General features: G+C 35.9%; 1 protein-coding gene across 9 annotated transcripts in view; it reads right to left on the bottom strand.

The window, feature by feature from the left end:
* Positions 1-20022, bottom strand: part of LOC123682992 (rap1 GTPase-activating protein 1) — a 514048-nt gene that overhangs the window by 167304 nt on the left and 326722 nt on the right. For 8 of the 9 annotated variants that reach the window (XM_045621871.1, XM_045621882.1, XM_045621872.1 and 5 more), the window contains one exon: positions 2688-2877. In XM_045621871.1, the coding sequence (XP_045477827.1) occupies positions 2688-2877 (190 nt within the window). Of the gene's footprint in view, positions 1-2687; positions 2878-2996; positions 3032-20022 lie in introns of those variants that run through there. The other variant, XM_045621878.1, reaches the window with a different exon arrangement.

A 20022-nucleotide genomic window follows, 5' to 3' on the forward strand; every position in this document is an offset into this window, starting at 1 on the left:
AAATCCTCTATTGAATACTTTAAGAGTTATGAAGAAAGAACCTTAGATGAGCAATTCCTCACTCTGTGGAATAGTCTGTGACTTCCGGAAAACACAGAAAAGACTGAAATTCGATGTTTGGATAACAAAATTTTACATTTCATGAATTATAATTAATTTTTATTTGGAATTGTTGAGAAATCCATAAACCAGTACAATTATCAACTACGATACATTCATTACAAATCTTGAAATATCAAATTTAGTTATGGAAATATCGAATTCTAGGTTTTTCTGTGTTTTCCGGAAGTCACAGACTACTCCACGCAGTTTTAAATTGTGGTTGGTCCTCATTTAAACTTCTTCCTCGATAACTCTCAAAGTATTCATTTTAGGGTATAGGGTTTGCTCAAGTAAACCCCACTAATTCATCTGAGCCGGAAATGCATTTGATGACATGATAGAGCAATCAGAAAGACAAGTCTAACAAACTTTACACTGAGTAGGTACAACCGAATTACAACCAATTCTTATAGCTCGTAGAAGCTTATAACATTTGGAATGAAAAACTTAAAAAAACATAATTCGCTTGTGTTTAATTTCATCTGATTATCTGTGCAAACTTTTATGAATTCGAGCCTTGTTTCGCGATTCTCATCATTTCATAATAAGGGTCGAGAGTTCCTCGCTGCAGTATTCATCATAAATTTCACTTTATCCATTTTCGATGTTCTCCACGGCTTACGAAAAAAATCCAGTCGGATAGACACGCGTTATCATTGATTTATATTCATCCGGACGATCTGCTGCACCACGGAACGTATCCCATTCAAATGAGAGATAATCCTCTTCGAATTTTCCATTTTCACGGTAGACTCGTCAGCTTCGGCTAATGCCGAATACGGGCTATTGGATCTAGTTGGTGAATCACGTACAAATCCTAATGCGGCCGACCGAAAAGCGTCTGTCCCCTTTTTGGTCCCCCCCATTTATCTCTATTTACTGACAATTCGCGTCACCCCGCAGTCTGGGCCATGCAGAAAAAAGGGCGGAAAAAAACGGCCCCGAAATCCGATCTGACCTTTGACCGAAGCGTGACGTCTGGCTTTGTTCCGAGGGGGTTTTTACATGTTTCCACTAGATTAGGCGAGGTTTACTGCGAGAAAAGATTAATGTGAACAAGGAGGACTCAGGTCGTGGTCTTGTAGCCCGGTACGGAAAAATTCAGTTTCGAACGCCTAGAGTCCATTCTAGGTTTTTTGTTCACATTTTAATTTTCGCCCAAAAGCGTCTGCCTGTAGCTGAGGGGGATGAGATGAAAAAAGAAAATAATACGAATTATGTCAAACGTTTTTAAAAAAACAATTACTAGCTTCTCTGAAAGTATCCTGATGGGCCATTTAAGGGGATGAAATTTGGCAGATAGAGACTATGGTGAAAGACAAAATGATGAACAGCATCGAATTGAGATTACTTCTATGAATCTATACCTCAATCTCTGATCAAGAACTTTGGTTTATTATTTCCAAGTGAAAAAAAGACAACAAAATGGGTGCAAATCGCCCTTGTCGTTGCCTTCAAGAAACCCGCAAGACAACTGAAAAAAAACTCCGTGAAAGAGGATTTTTAGCAGGTTATGTATTGATATATTGCCTATTGAGTTCTGTTTGTTCTCTGGCTTATTATGTTGGAAAATCATTACTTAGTTTTTGGTCTATAAATTTCGATTCGATTCTTTCTTATCCTTCAATTTATTGTGGTGATTTAAATTGTCATCATTCAATGTTGTAAATGATGGAAATTAAAACATTTATTGCTTCTATCTGGTTCTTTTCTTTTTTGTTTTCAGATTTAATTACAATATATGCGTTGTCAACTTCTGGTAAAGAGGAAGGATGAAAAGATTTTATTTGAATGAAGAAGAAGCCCATCAATATAAATGTGTCAGCTTATTTTGTAAACAAACACATAAACCAATCACCGCACCTATATGGAGAGACAGAGATTTTTCTGAGGTTTTTATCTGTTCTCTTATATCATACGTTGAAATGTATGATGCCCCGTTACATTTCATCTGCTAATACTGAGATTCATAGACACATATGCTTCATTGTTTGAAATTAATAATTTGTATTGCTCTTTCTCAAAAGAATATATATTTAGAAAGATATTCATGACCGACTGAGCTTATGTCTAAATCATCGTAATATTATTATACTTGTTGAATTTTTCCATTAAAAAAATAATTTCAAATATCAATCACTAACGGAATGTGAAAAACCGATTGCAGTTACACAACTTCGTCCAACGCTTCCAGATACAAAAAGAGATATATTATTTGTATATTTTTGAAAAACATTCTGCCGTCTACGAATCAATAAATAAACCATAAGATTGCAGTGGTTCACTAGGCCAAACCAACAAATACTAATAGAGTTCAGGAATTCTGCTAACATAAGTAATGACAAATTAATTCTCGAATGAAGCACAGTCAATAAGGTGAAGAACGTTAGAGCAGTATACAGTGTAGAGATCTGAAAATATTTTGGGGAGAAAGGTCATGGTCTCAAACCCCAATATGCAAATATTCAGCTCAAAATTATGATTAGTTTTCCATAAACGTCTAATAGGCCATCGCGGTGAATCACCCTGTATAAATAGAGGTATATCCAGCCTATCATCAGTTTGAAATTTTGCGCCAGTCTTACCTGATTGAAAGAAACGGGCAACATGCATCTTTGGTCATCTAGTCGGGAACATTGAATTTTTTCGATGAGCTCGAACATATCGTTTGTGGTGGCCTTGACTTTCTCGTGGGCCATGCGGTGGTGATGGGCGGGGCTATTGACGCCGATGATAGGGGTGCCATGCCAGGTTGTATTGCTCTGTTGATGTCTTCTGCAATAAAAAAAATCGAAAATTAATATGGGTACCAGCATCGCGAACATTCCTACAAGTCTTCGCGAAGAAATGAAACCGTATTTCAATAACGGAATGTTTTAGTATATGACCATAACCTTGAGGTGGAGTATTGCATAGGCGTTTACATCGTTCAACTATTGCAGGTTGGAAGATTTATCATGAATGATTTTTATCGGCAACAGAATCACATGAGGCTTATGGCCAGTTGAACCGTTTGCCTGAACATTGATTAAAATTTTGAACATTGACTACTCTATGATTTCTCTTGCACCATCTTTTAAGTGACGTTTAATGTGGCCAATTCACCGATTACACTAAACAGGAAAATTTTGACGTTTATCTTCAAATTGATATTAGGTCTATGGTTCTGCGCAACTCAAAATGGACATAATCTGATTGTGTCACATTGTGTGTTTCTGTGTTCGGTTTTGTGAGAAAATTTAAAATTGAAATATGGATTCAGATTCAGAACGTGAATTATCATTCAATGACAATTTATAATAATAATTTGGAATTTATGTTAACTTTGTCACCACAAGAACAGAGAACATTATACTAGAAATTCCTGATTTCTCTTCATAGAGAAATCATTTAACATTTCAAAATATCGACGGTGATCATTCACCGTCGACATTTTGAAATGTTGCCAAACATATCTCCTGTTTAGCTAAACATCGATTGTTATCAAAATCGGTAGAAATTATGAACATCGGTGAGTACTAAACATTGATTACGTAAACAGTGTTAATTTTTTGAATGGTGCAATTGGCCCTTATAATGTTTTATAGAAATTTTTGGAAACATATTGTGAAAGTAGATTGATTATATAATTTCAATTGAATATCCATTTAGTATTATTTCCCATTAATTAATGAGAAACACAAGGAATTCTTTGATTAATAAATATTTTAAAACTAAAATGTTTTTCATACATTCGAGAAGAATTAAATTTTGTAGCAGTCGGTCCATAAGTTGCGTATTCGAAGCATACGAAAATTAAAAGTAACTTATTTCCGTGACCACAAAATTGATAGAGTTGAAATTTCAAATGTCGATATGAAATAATAATTTACAGTTTCATACCCAAATTCGAGCAAAACACTTCATCGGAAGTCGGAACCATAGAAAATTCAATAATATTGGAAAAGAAATTCCAGATCCGATCCGTATTATATTTTGGGTGTAGATTCAGAATAATTATTTCAAACTTTCTGCAAAATTCTGTGCTGATTGTTTTCATCAGTTCTGACGCGGAAGTTAGGAGGTTTTGAGCCTCTGAGCGCTCGTCATTCATAAGGAATTGGGCTTGAATTAAAGAGCCCTCAAAAGGTTCTGACCTTCCGTTAGGCATTTTCTCATTTTTATCTGCCTGTATTAATTTTTGCGTCTTGAAACTTCAACCTGATGGTGTAGATTGAAAACTGAGTAGAGGGTAGTGGCCTAACAAGTGAACAAGTCTTACTTTTAGTCCAAAAGTCACGAAGTAACCTAGAATACGATGTTAGGCACCTTCAACTCTAATAATTACAGTTATTTATCATTTTCAAGATTCTTCAGTGTTACTTGAAAGAAATTACGGGTATAACGGTGGTAACGTTCAAAAGACTCCTCCACTTTATCACGAAAACGTGAATTGGAAGTTATTTTCTGCGGTCTGTCGTTTAATCCAATACATTTTTGTCGTGACCGTAAAGACCACTCCTCCACTGAACAATTTGTCCAACAACCGTGGATGAAGTACTTTTTTTTTGATTGTGGTAAAAAAAAAATTAGTAAAAAATATTGTGCTTATGTAGTTTTTCAATCTCAAGCCAAGTCAAGTATTTATTTATCAAATACATGGAACATATCAAGCTACTTGATTTTCAGTAGTTTCATTAGCATCAATAAAAAAAATTAAGAAATGATAAGGAAACATGCAAAAAACATTTTTATTTATTAAACTTATTGTATGAAATAACCGAAAATATCAACATTTTTGAAATAGACACATAAATTGAATAACTATAAATCATAATAATTTAAAATAATAAAAAAATGAAGTTTCTCAATAGAGTAATGAGAAACCTCCAGGCTTCGTTTGATTTCATAATTTTCCATCCAGGATCTAAAACACATGAGGCATCTTAAAGATTTGTCGCCTAACCTATTGTGGGTTTCTCTAACTGTAAGAGCAGCATTGGGAAATTGTCTTTCCCAAAGTTCGGAAAGTTATTTCTGAATCTACAAATAGATTTCATAGAAATGTGAGAAAACTACTTATAAAGTCAAACTGGCGGATACTTCAATCTCTCGGCGCTCGAGGAATCTTATTTAGTCTAAGCGCGCACGAGATTGTAGAAATATAAGCCGTGCGACACGTGCATATCAAGCTAAAGTAATATCAAGTAGCTTGATATCGAGTCAAGCAATAAATATCTAAAGTCAAGTCAAGTCAAGCTCAAGTATGTAATTTTTCACGAGCTTAATTTTAGTCAAGTAGTAGGTTGAAATTTGAAATATCAAGCTACTTGGCTTGATGAATCCCTAGTTATAATTACAAAGAAGAATTTTATAGCAATAAACATAAAACATACTTAACCCAAACACACCAAATGATTGAGAAGAAAGCAGTGGCCAATTCTTTGAAGAAAAATAAATTTTCGTACCAGATTGAAAATTGCGAGTATGCTAATAACTCTTTTGTTTTTAACTACACGACATCGACTTGTCGCGTGACACGACAGATAAAATCGATGAAAGCAGAATATCTGCCGCCGCAGCACTCAATTACTGCCTTAATAAGCGTGTAGTCATCGTAGTCACGTCAGATGAGCACGGAAGATAAGCTGATTTTTGTTTATGGTCGAATTCGATCAGATCGAAACTGCCGCAGGCCGGTTTGTTTGATTCATCAGAGTCTGTTCGATAATGACTTTCAATCCCATTCATATTTATTTCAATTCGACTCAAAAATGATCAAGGAAGCGCACTGAATCAATTATGCTAATTAAACGATTGATAAGTGCGCGAGAATTATGTAACAATGTTGTAGATTTAAGGGGAGACCGAGATACTGACTGTTCACGTATGCGCTCAGGAATGTGTTAAAATGAATCTCAAGGGGCGCATGTCTACATCACCACGGACAGTCAGACCACGCTGGATCCCTGGAATCGTACTGCCAAGGGTCTTTGGTTGACCTGGAAGAGCCGTAACACCATAAAGCATTTGGCCAGAGGCAACAAAATGACTCCTCTACTATGGGTACCAAGGCACTGTGGTGTTCAAGGAAACGAAAAAGCCGATGAACTTGCAAAAAGTGCATCAATGTTAACACCTGCTGGACCTGAGCTTTTCTGTGGGCTAGAAAAAGACCAACATAAGGCAGCGGTCCAGCTATGGGAGTTGAATAACAGGATAACCCACTAACAAACACTCCTGGACTTACTCAGGCCAAGAAATTCGTGATGATTTCACCTACCTATGCCAGAAAGCTCTTGAAGCTGTCACGAGCTGAGCTTCGGATGATGGCGGGACTGCTGACGGGGCACTGTCGGTACAAAAATCATTTGTACCGTATGGGAAAGTCAGCAGATGAGATTTGCAGGCTCTGTGGATCAGAAGTAGAAACAGCTGAACACATGGTATGCAAGTTTCCAGAGCTGGCTGGCCTAAGAACCATTCATATGGGGAAGCCGGTCCTGGATACCCGAGAGGTAACGGCCAAGACCCCTGAAGAGGTTGTCAGTTTTATTAACCTCATTGACGACCTCCTTGGGTTTCCATGAATGAGTAGGGTCTCGAGTAGGGTAGAGAACAAAAGATCTACATGGTCGCAGTTCCCGAAAGGCTTACTGCCACTGATTACTGTATTTAGCGTACTTTGCCACTGATCCTTATTATCCTTTCGTATTATACCAGGTTACTACTACATACTTAATGCTTGATATTAGCACTATTTTTATCATCTTTACCTTGTTTTCTAAGGGTTGAGCAGCGGTTACAGTCTCTATCTGTTTGTTAAAATTAATTCTTTCATCTGGTATTACTCCCATATGTTTTGCTTCTTTTCTCCATAATATCGTCTGATTTTCTATTTTGACGTTTCCTGCTTTCTCTTTCTTTACTGTTGTTCCTCCGAAGTAGATTGCAACTGTTTTTGATTTTAGAATCATCTGTGATATTGTTTGATGGTCATATTTTTGAGAGCTGGGGTTTCTAAATAATTTTCTAAATTTTTATATTCTTCCTAGCATCGTAGTGATGTTTTTGTTGTCCTTTTTCTTTATCAAAGTAAATAGTCGAGCCGATTCCAATCAACCAGTATAAGTAACTAACTTTATATCATCCACAACGAATCGATTAACGTCAGGTGCATCAACTATATCATCGCATAGCCTCGACGAGAAGATGATTGTAGAACGCCGTGAAAATTACCCATAATGCGCACAGACGAGGAGATAAATCATAGAAGAGATCGGGACGACGCAACCGTTCGAATTACTTGCAAAATATTCGTGTACCGAGATCAAAATCTGGTAGTTCGTGAACAGTTATCATCCGAGATCGATGCTCGAAAACGAGTTCGATGACGCAAGAGACAATGGCTAGGAGGGATACCGATTGCCGGAGAATTCTAATCATCTTCATTGATCTCGAACTTAGGATTAATTCGGTCTCTTGGACAGAGCGGCAATATCAAAATTATTATTAAACAACTTATTAAAACAAACAAATTCCACAGGGTCACTCGATTTCAGTATAGACATGAATAAATGATTTCGAAGTGATTTGCGATCTACATGAGGAGGTATTCTTAACTGGTTACTCTTCACTGGCCACTTGAATTTGTATTGATTGTCATTTTGATGCATAGTGTTAATGAGGATTCAAACCATCTGAGGTATTATATTGACCAGGAAAGTAGAAGTTACATCATTTTCTGGAATTTTTTGATTTAAGTTTAATCAGATAACTAATTATTGCTGAAAATGAATAGTTATGACCACTTTTACTTTCATTATATGACTAGTCCTATGAAATGAGAAATCTTGAATGTATAGTTATTGCAAATGAGCAATTTATAGTGTCTCCTATTCTATCACATTTAATACAACATATCCTCACATTTCATGTTCATTATACAGGGTGACTCGGGAGGAACGGGCCAAACTCCAGGAGCGTATCATACATGTGAACATAATTCAAAAAAACTCATATGTTCTTATACTCTTCTCATTCTTCGGTGCAGATTCATTTTGATTCGGTGCAGAAATGGCTTACAGTATTACAGTTTAGAATAAACTCACTGAATTTTTTCACAAAAAGTTTATAAATTTTGTTTTTAGATCACTTTGAATATTCAATAGTTTTTCAATAGTAACTCAATTATTTCAATGATGAATTCTGAAACTTTTTTATTATCATGTAATTACCAATTTTGCTGAAACACTACCATGATCCAATTGTCATTTATTGCTTCTTTATTTGATAATATTTCCATTTATAGATATTCTTAATTTTCAAGTTTATCTCTTATAGTATCTACACTTCACAAGATATTCAATTGAAATTTGGCATAAATATTATCAATGATAGTTCACATCATGTGACATGCCAATTTCGATAGCAAATCCACAGGGTGATATTTTCTCTGGAACAATATCCCTTGTTTTGCTCCAGACCTTTTTTTGGGAACCACTGTTAATTTGATCATTTGCTATAGAAAATGACATGTCACATGGTGTGAACTATCAATGATAATATTTATGCCAAATTTCAGTTGAATACCTCGTGAATTATAAGAGAAAAACTTGAAAATTCAGAATATCTATAAATGGAAATATTATCAAGTAAAGAAACGATGAATGACAATTGGATCATGGTAGTGTTTTAGAAAAATTGGTAATTCCATGATTATAATTTTTTTTTGAATTCATTTGAGTTCCTATTGAAAAACTATTGAATTCTCGAAGTGATATAAAACAAAAACTTTGAACTTTTTTGTGAAAAAAATCAGTGAGTTCATTCTGAACTGTAATACGAAGGTTTCTTCGAAAAAATAGAAAAATGACGAAGCCATTTCTGTATAGAAACAAAATGAATCTGTACTGAAGAACAGGGTGAGAAAAGTAGTGTACGCCCTCAAGACTGAAATGTCTATTTTGACTGGACTGTGAAGGTTTTGATAGTTTCGAAATCATAAATGAAACTACAGCATTAAAAAAAAAATTAAGGTGAACACCTCGCATATATCCCATATAATAAACATATACGCGACACATCCCTGCTTGAACTCAGGTTCTAACACGCCATCACCTCGCGAGCATATTGAATTAGCACCTTCGCAACGCGTTGTACCGACCAAAACGACTTGTAGCCGTTCCCCTTACAAGTGCCCGAGCCCGTATCCCAGCCATTTCCACTGCAAATTTAGTGCGTGTCCGCCTGGACTGCAGCAGATCGGATCCGATAGGTGTCCCGTCGAAAATACACACTACAAGTCCAGCGCGACTCTTCATCGCCGCCACGATTGCCATAAACTGGCCGGGGTCATTTGACCTCTGGCTGTCCCGCGGTCGAGCCTCAACGTATGGGATAGACCGGTTAGTATTTGATCCGTTTGCGTACAGCGTGAGGTTTCCGCAGTGTTTTGATTCAGTTCCGATCGGAGGATCAATTACGGGCGGTATCGTTCCATTGTGCATCACGCGGTTCAATCAACGCCCGTTTGTCGATGAAACCATTGTATGTACATATATGGAAAACGATGAGGCAATGGCTCATGCGGTTAATATTTACTCTGATCGGTGAAAATTGAGGAACGTTAAATTACGTTAGATGGTGGAAAGTCATATACAGGGTGTTCGGGAAAATGTGGAAAATCTCTCGGATTCAGATGAAACATAAAAAAATATGATGACAAGTTCCTATAAATTTTTCTCCTAGCGGCCCTCCCTATGGAGATACGTCGTCCTGAATGACGTCATTGGAAATCCATTTCACTGGAATAAATTTCAAACTACTCAATATAATTTAAAGAATATTTGATATGATGAACAGTAGACAGGACCTCTTAAAATACTGCCCTTAGATTAGCTCTTTTAGTTTACTAGGGAAGTTCGAAATTCATTCCACTAAAATGGATTTCCAGTGATGTCATTAAGAAGGCCGTATCTCCATAGGGAGGGCAGCCAGGAAACAAAATGATGGGAACTTGTCATTTAATTTTTTTATGTTTTATCTGAATCCGAAAGATTTCCCACACTTTTCCAGACACCCTGTATAGACCTTTCGAATATTTACGAACAATGATGAAATGCCAAAGAGCAGGCTGCACATTATTAAGAGATCAGCTTAATTATCTATGTTGTGGTCAATTCCCTTCAATTACTATCGTATCGTGTTGATATATAATTTAAATCTTACTTTAGTTAGAATGCTCAGTAGAAAGACATAGACATATTTAATTTCTTCAGTAGCCCATTCGATATAAGTATAATTAACTTAAAACTATTCCGAAATTTATGATACTTTTTTATCGAACTTCCAAAAACTGAAGAGAATTTCCGATATGACAATTATAAAAAGAAAGAGTAAGGTAGATTGTATCCTGATACTCATAGGTTTTGCATGTTCTCAAATAAATTCGACGAGAAGATGTCGGCTCATCTCTGAATAGATAGAATAACGAGCAAGATGCTTGTTGAATCGAACTATCCTTTCTCGTAAGCTTGATACGGCGACGCGATAAATATGAACGGTATCTCTTTTACTATCGCATAAATTTCTTGTAGAATAAGAAGTCAGAAGACTAAAGCACAAAATGAACTACAAGGCTGTCGTAGTTTTCAAAGGAGCATGTATCATCCTTGCGCCATTTCATCTTATCTTGATTTCTCCAATCTTCAATCCAATTTCATTGTCATATAAGTTATTTCTTTTCTTCGCATCTGAAGAATTGATCATCAAAAAAATCAAAAGGATACGAATGACAGAAAAGTGATATTTTTGTATCTTCGCCATAAAGAGCTGCACACTACCTCAAATACCTAGAAATCAAAAATTCATTTGACTCTTGGAAAGAGCTAAAGACTTTCATTACGGAACAACATTACCCTGGTAGGAGAAAGTGAGGTTGGGTTCAACAGGAAATACAGATTCTGCAGAAAGTGACATCTCGTACCAAAATATGATGCTTTTGGTCATATCAGTCAGTGAGTAAATATGTAAGCTCCAAGTCAAGTAATGTTAAAATAGATTCCTTTCAAGGTCATTTTTGCTCTTAACATTCATTGAAAATTGTTAACAAAAAGAAAAAAGACTTTGTCAATGGGTGTTCTTCTGTAATTAATCATCCTTCTTATAACAGTATTATATCCCAGGAGCTAGAGCCATTTTGTGGCTTCCCAGCCATATCGCCAGTCATCAGGTGAAACCAGTTACGGAATGAGAACATAAGAGAAAGCTTGCGTTTGGCGTTTTGACAATCAATGGTCAAAGAGGGGCCAATTTACTTCTTCACGGGGCCCTGTCCTGCTGAAGACACGTGTTGCATTTGTCAAGAAGAGACAACACTTGCTACATGCGAATGTGAAGCAGTTCACCGGAATGCTTGGCTCTTGGTTTTTAAAGTCGGGACAAGTGATAGATGTAGCCACCAGAAAGGTGATGAAGTTCATTGTGCCACTGTTGCCTGATTGGTTATCAACGCGGGGATATACAATAGATCTTTAGGTCAAGGTGCATGCAAGGTCGGATGATCTTTCGCCCCTTCTCTAATCTTACCTAAAGAATCCATCGCTTATCAGGATGATCATCTCTTCGTCAACAAGATTTTCCAAAAAAAAAAGGGGACTATACCAACAGAGAAACTGATGAACTCAAAGGGTCCAAAGGTATGAGCCTCCAACTATACATTTTACTCAGGGAAATTCGACGCCAGTTTTCTGAAAATCGATTAAATAATCAGTAAGGCAACTCATCCAGATAAAAAGGAGTGGTGCTGTTGTGCCGAGTATTGAGTAGCGTATGGCGCCTTCCTTCGGGATTCAGAGAGTCAATTCTCTCAAATGAATTCAATAAAGTTTACCGCTCATCAACGGTTGGTTATGCTAGAGCTTTCATCCCAAGTTTGGATTGAAAGTGTCTGAATAATTATATTTGAAAATAAACCCATTCTTGCCAGACAACCCCAGTGCTGCAGGTGTCTTCGCTGTTTATTCTTTCCGGAGAGTGATCAAGTTAGTGATGAATTGCACAAAACATATTACCAGAATTTTAATTCCCAGCTGAAACTGTCAAAATTAATCCACGGATCACGTCGCTTTCAGACACCCCAGCCTCTTTTTATTTAACATTGAAAAAAGGCGAGAAAACACGTATAATACTGCTCCTGGTTCCAAAACTCGTCATGACAGATTAACGGAATGACGTCATTACTGAGTACATCGGCTGTAGGGCTCTTTTGCAATCGACGCCGGTGTTTCGGCAATTACAAATGAGACATCATCAGCTCAGTGCCAGTTTTTACGCATTTTCCAAATGGTAATAACGAGACTGCCATCACGTCGGAGGAATTTAGATGGAGGGGGGCGAAGCTCACGTGAGGGAATCGGTAGATTAAACAATTTCGGACGCGGAATTAATTATTGTGGAACTTTTCCGTATGGGGGCACTAATGGCAGGACGTTTCATTTACGAGTGGATCAACGACGGGTTGATCCTCTGGTGCGTCATCGTAGGGGGGCTGTTGACAAATTTCAAGGCAATTCAGTGGCGGGAATGACATTTGTATGCCTAATCTTTATATATTGCTTGATAAAAAATTATGACCAATGATAACGAGAAATGAAACGAGGGGGCATTTGAACATTAATGGTATCATACATGAATTGGGCATACAATAAATATAATAGATGAATTCGCGTGGAGAAATTAGAACTCCTAATTTGAGTCCCTAATTACAAAATTTATTCATTTTATATTAACTGATGTGTCAAGATGTAAGAGATTCTTATTGCCAATAGGGATGTTGCTCATATTTTGAAATTGCTTTTAATTTGTAGATAAACCCCGTATAAACACGAAAAAAAAAAATTTTCATGGAGAAATATAGAAAATACCAATAAAATATACGTAAATAAAAAAGTTTTCAAAATTCCCGCTAAAACGCTTCATTCTGTCACGGTGTTATGGTGACGTAACTGCATAATAGAGTCACCACCATAGACAAACTAACTGGTTTATCTAATGTCACCACGTGCTAACCAAGCTAACGGTCTGTCAAACGTAACTGATATCAGCTGATATGGACAGTCAAGTCGGTTTGATTATATCATCTGACCTTCTAAGCAATAAATGAACTGTTTCTAGATTAAATTAGTTTGTCTATGTTCTAAACGCTTCAGTGCTATGACGTCAAATTGCCTGATTGGCGTTCGCAGTCACGTGCTAGTCGATAAGAATTAACACAATTCAAATCAATTTTATTAAATTTGAATTCGAGAAATAAGATAATGAAAATGCTATTTTAGTATTTTCAAAATGTGGAAAACCTAAATTCATTTGATTTTATTATATGACGCAACAGCTAAACATTGCACAAAAGACTGATTGTAACCATTTGCATAAGGCAAAGGTGTCAAGTCTCAAGAAGAAGCTATGTTTATGGGTACCACACGAGTTAACTTCTAAGTAAATTTCTATCTACGAATCGCTGCTGAATCGCAACAAAATCGACCCATTTTCATCTCAGGTCCACTGATGAAATTATCAGTAAGGCATTTCATCCAGATAGCAAGGAGGGTGATGACTTACCCACAGAACGGATGAGTTTGATGGTGCTGTTCTGCAGAGTATTGAGTAGCGTGTAGCGCCATCCTTCGGGATTCAGAGAGTCAATTATCTCAATTGAATTCATTAAAGTTTTCCGTTCATCAACCGTTTGTTATCCTGTTTAGAGCCAAACTTGAGATGAACCCCAATTTTGGATTGATATCGTCTGAATAATTATAAATATTTGAAGATTAACCCATTCTTTGAAAAAAAGTTTCATCTTCCACTCGAAATAGCGCTTCTGAAAAGACGAAAACCGGCTATTCTTCAGGAATACGTTAGCGGGAAATGCATCATCGGGCTGAACACTCAGAGTAAAAAAAAATGACCTGAATCATCAGATTAACTTCCTGTGGAAGCCAGTAAGCGAATCAATCTGTGATTATTTCCTTTCCTTCGCCTCCGCGTCCCCTTCCGACTGTTAAATCACGATAAAAGTAGCGACCTCAAGCTTCCTGCGGAACTGCATTCATTCCTGTGATGTAGAATTGCCCGACGTGATTTCAATGGGATAATTTGAACGAAATCAACCGTGAAAATTTTGACATTGTTGAGAAATTCGGATTCAGTAGAATGAAAAGTTACAACTTCTTTTGTAACAAGACGGTTATAATATGGTCCAAAATTACAATAGAAAGAATATAAGTACAGAAAATTATATATTTCAACATTCGTTGAATTTATGTTCTAGATTGCAGATAAATATTTTAGACAATATTTGCTACGTTTGCCTTGAACATTTTGTTAGTTTTTGCGAATATAGAGAGTATCCCAGAGTAGGTAGTTGATATGCTAGTACCTATTTTCACTTTCAAGACACCGAGTATCGAATACTTTCGATAAAACAAAATTTGTTTTCCACTTTTGTTTTCAATAATTCCAAAATAGCTCAAATACATATTTTGATGTGGTTCAAAGAATCTTGTATCGAAAACAGTAATGGTCTACTTGAACACTTTCTTCACTTAATTTTCTAGTTCATTTTTATGGAATTGGAATAGGTTATTCAGAAAATAAGGAGCTCGAAGTCAAAATTAAAATGATTGACCTTGAGCCCATTATTCCCCCCAGTAAAGCAAACTTTCTATCGAAATAACTTGTTTCAACCGCTACTACTTATTTTATAGGAATGATTGATTATACTTGATAAAGCCTTCAAGTAGCTGATTCGATCACAAATACAAGAAATAAGTCTCGGTTAGAGTAAATTTAGCAGTCCACACTCTTCATCGAATTCAATGCTTACAAAACATTCAATATTTGATCAAATAGCATTCGGTATTCAAATAAATCGGACAGATCTGTCCAGCACGTTATTTCCAGAAAATGCGTTAATTAGGAAGCACGTTCTGATGTTATCTAAATAATATCACAAGGCACGTCACAATGTGCATACTACATAGCGACGAATTTTCCACGTCCAAAATTTTAAACCAATCAACCACCTAAACTTTTTTGCAACGATTTTGCACGCTTCAATGCACGTTACACTACTGGAATTTTCAAAAAACGCGGTAATTTGTCGATTCGTCGTGTGTGATTGGTCGCCTATGAAGCGCCAACGAATGCGCGTATCTAGAGAAAGAAACAGAGATAATTTTCTGCAAGATTTTCAATAATTATTTTGTGGAAACATATTTCAGGTTTGATATAACTATTTTTGTGTCAAATAATTGCAACAAAACTCCTTCTCAGGTTTATTTTATGATAAATGTATTCATTTCCTTATATTTTTTTGTTTAGAAATCCGAGAAGGAGTTGTATATTCGGGTTAACATATTCTAATATCGTTGTTCATTTTCCCAAAGCCCCTCCTGTGGGATTGGAACAACAGAAATCTCTCTTGGGATTGAAAATATCAAAAAGGAAATCCTCCCTTGGGATTAAACAATAGAAATATCCATTGGGATTGGAATATCGTAAAGAAGAACTTCTTTGAGATATAGAAGTTGGAATAGTACGTACGTTAAACCAATTTAGTTCCTGAAACTGAGAGAATACCTGCGTAATATCTGGCGTTATTACATCAACGTCGCTGAATGTGAATTGGAGTACTATAGCTTCTTGCTAAGATCTGGTGTTTAGAAGGCTAAAAATAAGCTACAGAAGAGGTTCCATCCTAATATCACAGTAATTCATTTAAAACCGATTCAAGTTGAGTTTTTATTTCAATAGTATTTGTCAAGAGAGAAAAGGATCGATCTTTGTATATTTTGATTTTATTGAATTTGTAAGAACCTGGGTAGGAGTTTTGTTGCCAGATAAGCCAAACCACCCCTAGTAATCAGTCTTAGAGTTTCATGGCAATGGTAACGTTACATGTTACTCAAAACGATGAATTTTCATCCAATTTGTCGAAGCGCCAGTGGCATTCATAACTCCAGGCCTTCTGAAGTATAGAAAGAAATACGCCCCGTATGACGTTCTACGTATCGACAACCAACGCGTTGGAACCGTTGCAACGGTTCCAAAAGGGAGTCAAAAAATTCTAGAGGTATACGTCTCCCAGGTGAACCAATACCTCCTAGACTAAGAGGTATTGAGTGAACCCGATAAAACATATCAAATAGTTGGCGTTGCCGTCCCGAGAGAGGCCGTCTCCCATATGATATGCTCTGTATATACAAGCGTGGATGAGATATTATACGAATGAACATAACCAACCCACTTCACTTCTGCAACCTGACTCACGTCCGGAGATCGTCGGAGGAATTTTCATGAGTTTCATCATCTCGATGAGAGATTGGTTTTTTTCTGCACGGGAATTTACGGCTTCACGTTTTTTAGCTTTCGGATCTGGACGAATATTTCAGGTTTTTGGTCGCATGCATACGCTCTTTCCGCAGTGGAATGAATAAGATGAATATATTCGTGAACATCGGCATTGTGTGTTTTTATACATGCATTTTCATGATCTCTCTTATACATGTGAAAATAAAACTGTCATTTTTAGGGCAAACAACTTTGTAACTTCTAATGTTCTATGTCTAAGATTCTAACCTAAAACTACCACATGTTATATTTAGTCAGCTGTTAGAAGTGTGAATTGAGAAACCCGAAGAAATAGCATTGTTTTTGATTCCTTTCAGATTAGAAAGTTATTTCTCTCTATTTATTTTCTCGTTTTATTTCTTTGTATGTTATTATATTTTTTTGTATGTTATCATATTATATTTTAAACTAAAGAAAATAAATTCTTTCAGAATCAAGACATCAAATAGTCTATTTCCTCGATTATAAAAATAAGACTTGATAACATTCTTATATACATATACTCGCTCTGCTCGCCGAAGGGGCTCCGCCCCTTGGACCCCGTCACTATGCCGGTAGATCCTTCACTGGGTATCCGGCTAGAAAATAAAAGCTTTTTTTCCGAAACCTTGTATCGTTAGCTGATTTCAGACGATTCACTCGGTATACTATGCTGGTTCTAGGTTGGAATTCTATATGATTTTTTTCCTAGAATATACCGTTTCGCCCTTGCTCACATGAAAATATTTGATGCAAATCCTAACTTTTCATGACGACAAATCAAGGGCGGTCCTAGCCTTAAATTTTGAGGGGGTTCGCCATTTTGTGCTTCGAGTTTTTCTATGGGACCAAATCCCATATTACACCGATATCAAGCCTAACCTCTCAAAAATATTTATATTTAGATATTCATATGAATATTTATATAAGGCGTACAACTTTGCTTCCGCCGCGGCAACGGCGCGCCGTTTTGCAATAGATGGCTGTAACGGTAAGTGGTAGTAGAAATAAATATAACGTAGATGTCACACAATAAGTTTAGGTATTTGTGAACATAACGCCATCGACATGTTAGTCGATTTGTATCTGCATCATAAAGTTATTCACGATTAGCTGCCATACGTCCCGGTACGCCGGGACATGTCCCGGTTTGGACCATTGAGTCCCCGTGTCCCGGTTAGTTATTCAATTGTCCCGGTCAGTAATTTGACCGTTATGAGATTCATATTTCCTTATATAGTGTAGGTGAGACAAAATTTGTTTTCATGGAATCTCAACGGATTCCAGTAATCATAAATCTGAAATGCTGTTTCCGTTGCTCAAACATTATTTTTCAGAAACCGAAGGATTGAAAATAAAATTATTAAAATTGTTCAAAAAAATAGTCTTATGCAATCACTTTATTTTATATTGAATCCTTAGAGTACCTTAATATTTCCATATAAAATATTTTCGCTGTCAGTGCGGTACTTACTTCGAAGTAAAATAAAGGCGAGTTTTTTTTTAATTCGACAATGAAACTATCGGTTGTCTAGCGCATAGACTTCACAATACTGCTTCCACTTCCGCCGATATGATTTTAATTTCTGTGCATTCTATTGGTCTTGAAATTTTCAAATATTTTTCGATATTTTTTGTAAGGGTCGAACGATGAAAGGTTTTCGTGAGTATGCAGAAACAACTTACAGCAATGTTCTTTCTTATTCTAGAATTCGATGGCTTTCACTAGTTCTAGCTATTGAACGCTTGCTGAAGCTATGGGTGCCATTGAAAAAAAATTTCTTAGCTGAAAAAAAGGCCTTAAAAGCTGTAACCGATTTTTTTTGACTCTTTATTAGAACTTTATACTCTATTTCTACACAGTCAAGCATTTCTGATTGACAAACCGATTGAAAGTATTGAAAAATCATTAATTACTGTTATTAAAGATTAAAGTAAAAATTAATTGAGAGGATAGGTACTAAGAAAGAGTTGAATGGAAGATTACTAAATAACTATTTCGGAAACCAAACAAGACAAGTCTACAGGGTGGCCACTTTTTTAATGGGTTTGTATTGGTAGCTTTTAAGCCATAAGAGTTAGAAGGTCGGTCAAATGGAGAAAAAATTGCATGCATAGAAGCATTATAAAGCAGTTCAAACAAATCGAGATTATCAGGGCCGGTTATTGAGATATCATAAAAAAAGTAAATTATGTCATTTTGATTTTTCTTTTTTTCCCACTTTATTTAAAATATTATCAAAAAATGTTACATGAATTTTTTATTCGACAGTAAATTATCCTCAATTTGACGTATTCAGATTTCGTATCCAGCGTTTCGAACTCTCTGGGACACCCTCAACCTCATTTTTTTCAATACGGACCTGCATATTTTATGACATTTTTCGAAATAACTTTTAACGCTGAATTCAACGATATATCACACAATGTCATTCAAAGTTGATTTTCAGATGATTTTGACCCTCATCCAAATTTAATGGTGTGTATGTAAGAAAAAATAAGTTTATTAACGATATCAATGTTCTGACCCAAATTCAATCGAACCCAGAAAAAAATCGAGAACTGTGGCCAGTGAATGGAATTTTTCAAAAACTGCTGTTAATAAAATAGTCAACAGACGCGAATACAATGATTTCAAATTTGAATACCAAGCCTTGCACAAATTATATCGTAATGATCTCAAAATAAAGTTCGATTCTGTAATTTGTTTCAACGGAACAAATGACAAATACAACAATAGTGATACCTCGCGAGAAAATTGAGAATGTTTCGAAAGGTATTCAAGGAGACCAAACAAGCAAATGTATAAGAAGTATGGGTTCCAGAACCGTAAAGTGTACCTATTTTACAAAATGGTGGACATTTCAAACACTTACTTCATTAATTTTCATTTACTTTCGAATAATCATCTGATTTTTCTTTCGTTAAATGATACTTTCGTTTAATTATTATGAATTGAAATATTTAAATGATTATTATAAAAGAAGAACCAAGAAACCAGTATACTGGTTTCTTGCTTTGATTCTAATATGTTCCATTTAGTTCAAGATGGGTAAGTTGACTTTCTTATCGAAATTTATTGCATATTGCATGTTGCCAATTAAACTGAATAAAGGTAATACAGATCCGACCCAAAGAAAATTGGATAAGGGTCAAAATCACCTGAAAATCTACTTTGAATGATATATCGTTGAATTCAGCGTTAAAAGTTATTTCGAAAAATGTCATAAAATATGCAGGTCCGTATTGAAAAAATTGAGGTTGAGGGTGTCCCAGAGAGTACGAAACGTTGGAAACGAAATCTGATTACGTCAAATTGAGGATAATTTACTGCCGAATAAAAAATTCCTGTGACATTTTTTGATGATATTTGAAATAAAGTGGGAAAAAAAGAAAAATCAAAATGACATAATTTACTTTTCTTATATCTCAATAATAATGCTTCTATGCATGCAACTTTTTTTCCATTTGACCGACTTTCTAACTCTTATGGTTTAAAAGTTACCAATACAATCCCATTAAAAAAGTGGCCACCCTGTAGACTTGTCATGT

The sequence above is a fragment of the Harmonia axyridis genome, chromosome 6 (assembly GCF_914767665.1).
Source record: "Harmonia axyridis chromosome 6, icHarAxyr1.1, whole genome shotgun sequence".
Taxonomy (NCBI): Eukaryota; Metazoa; Arthropoda; class Insecta; order Coleoptera; family Coccinellidae; genus Harmonia; species Harmonia axyridis.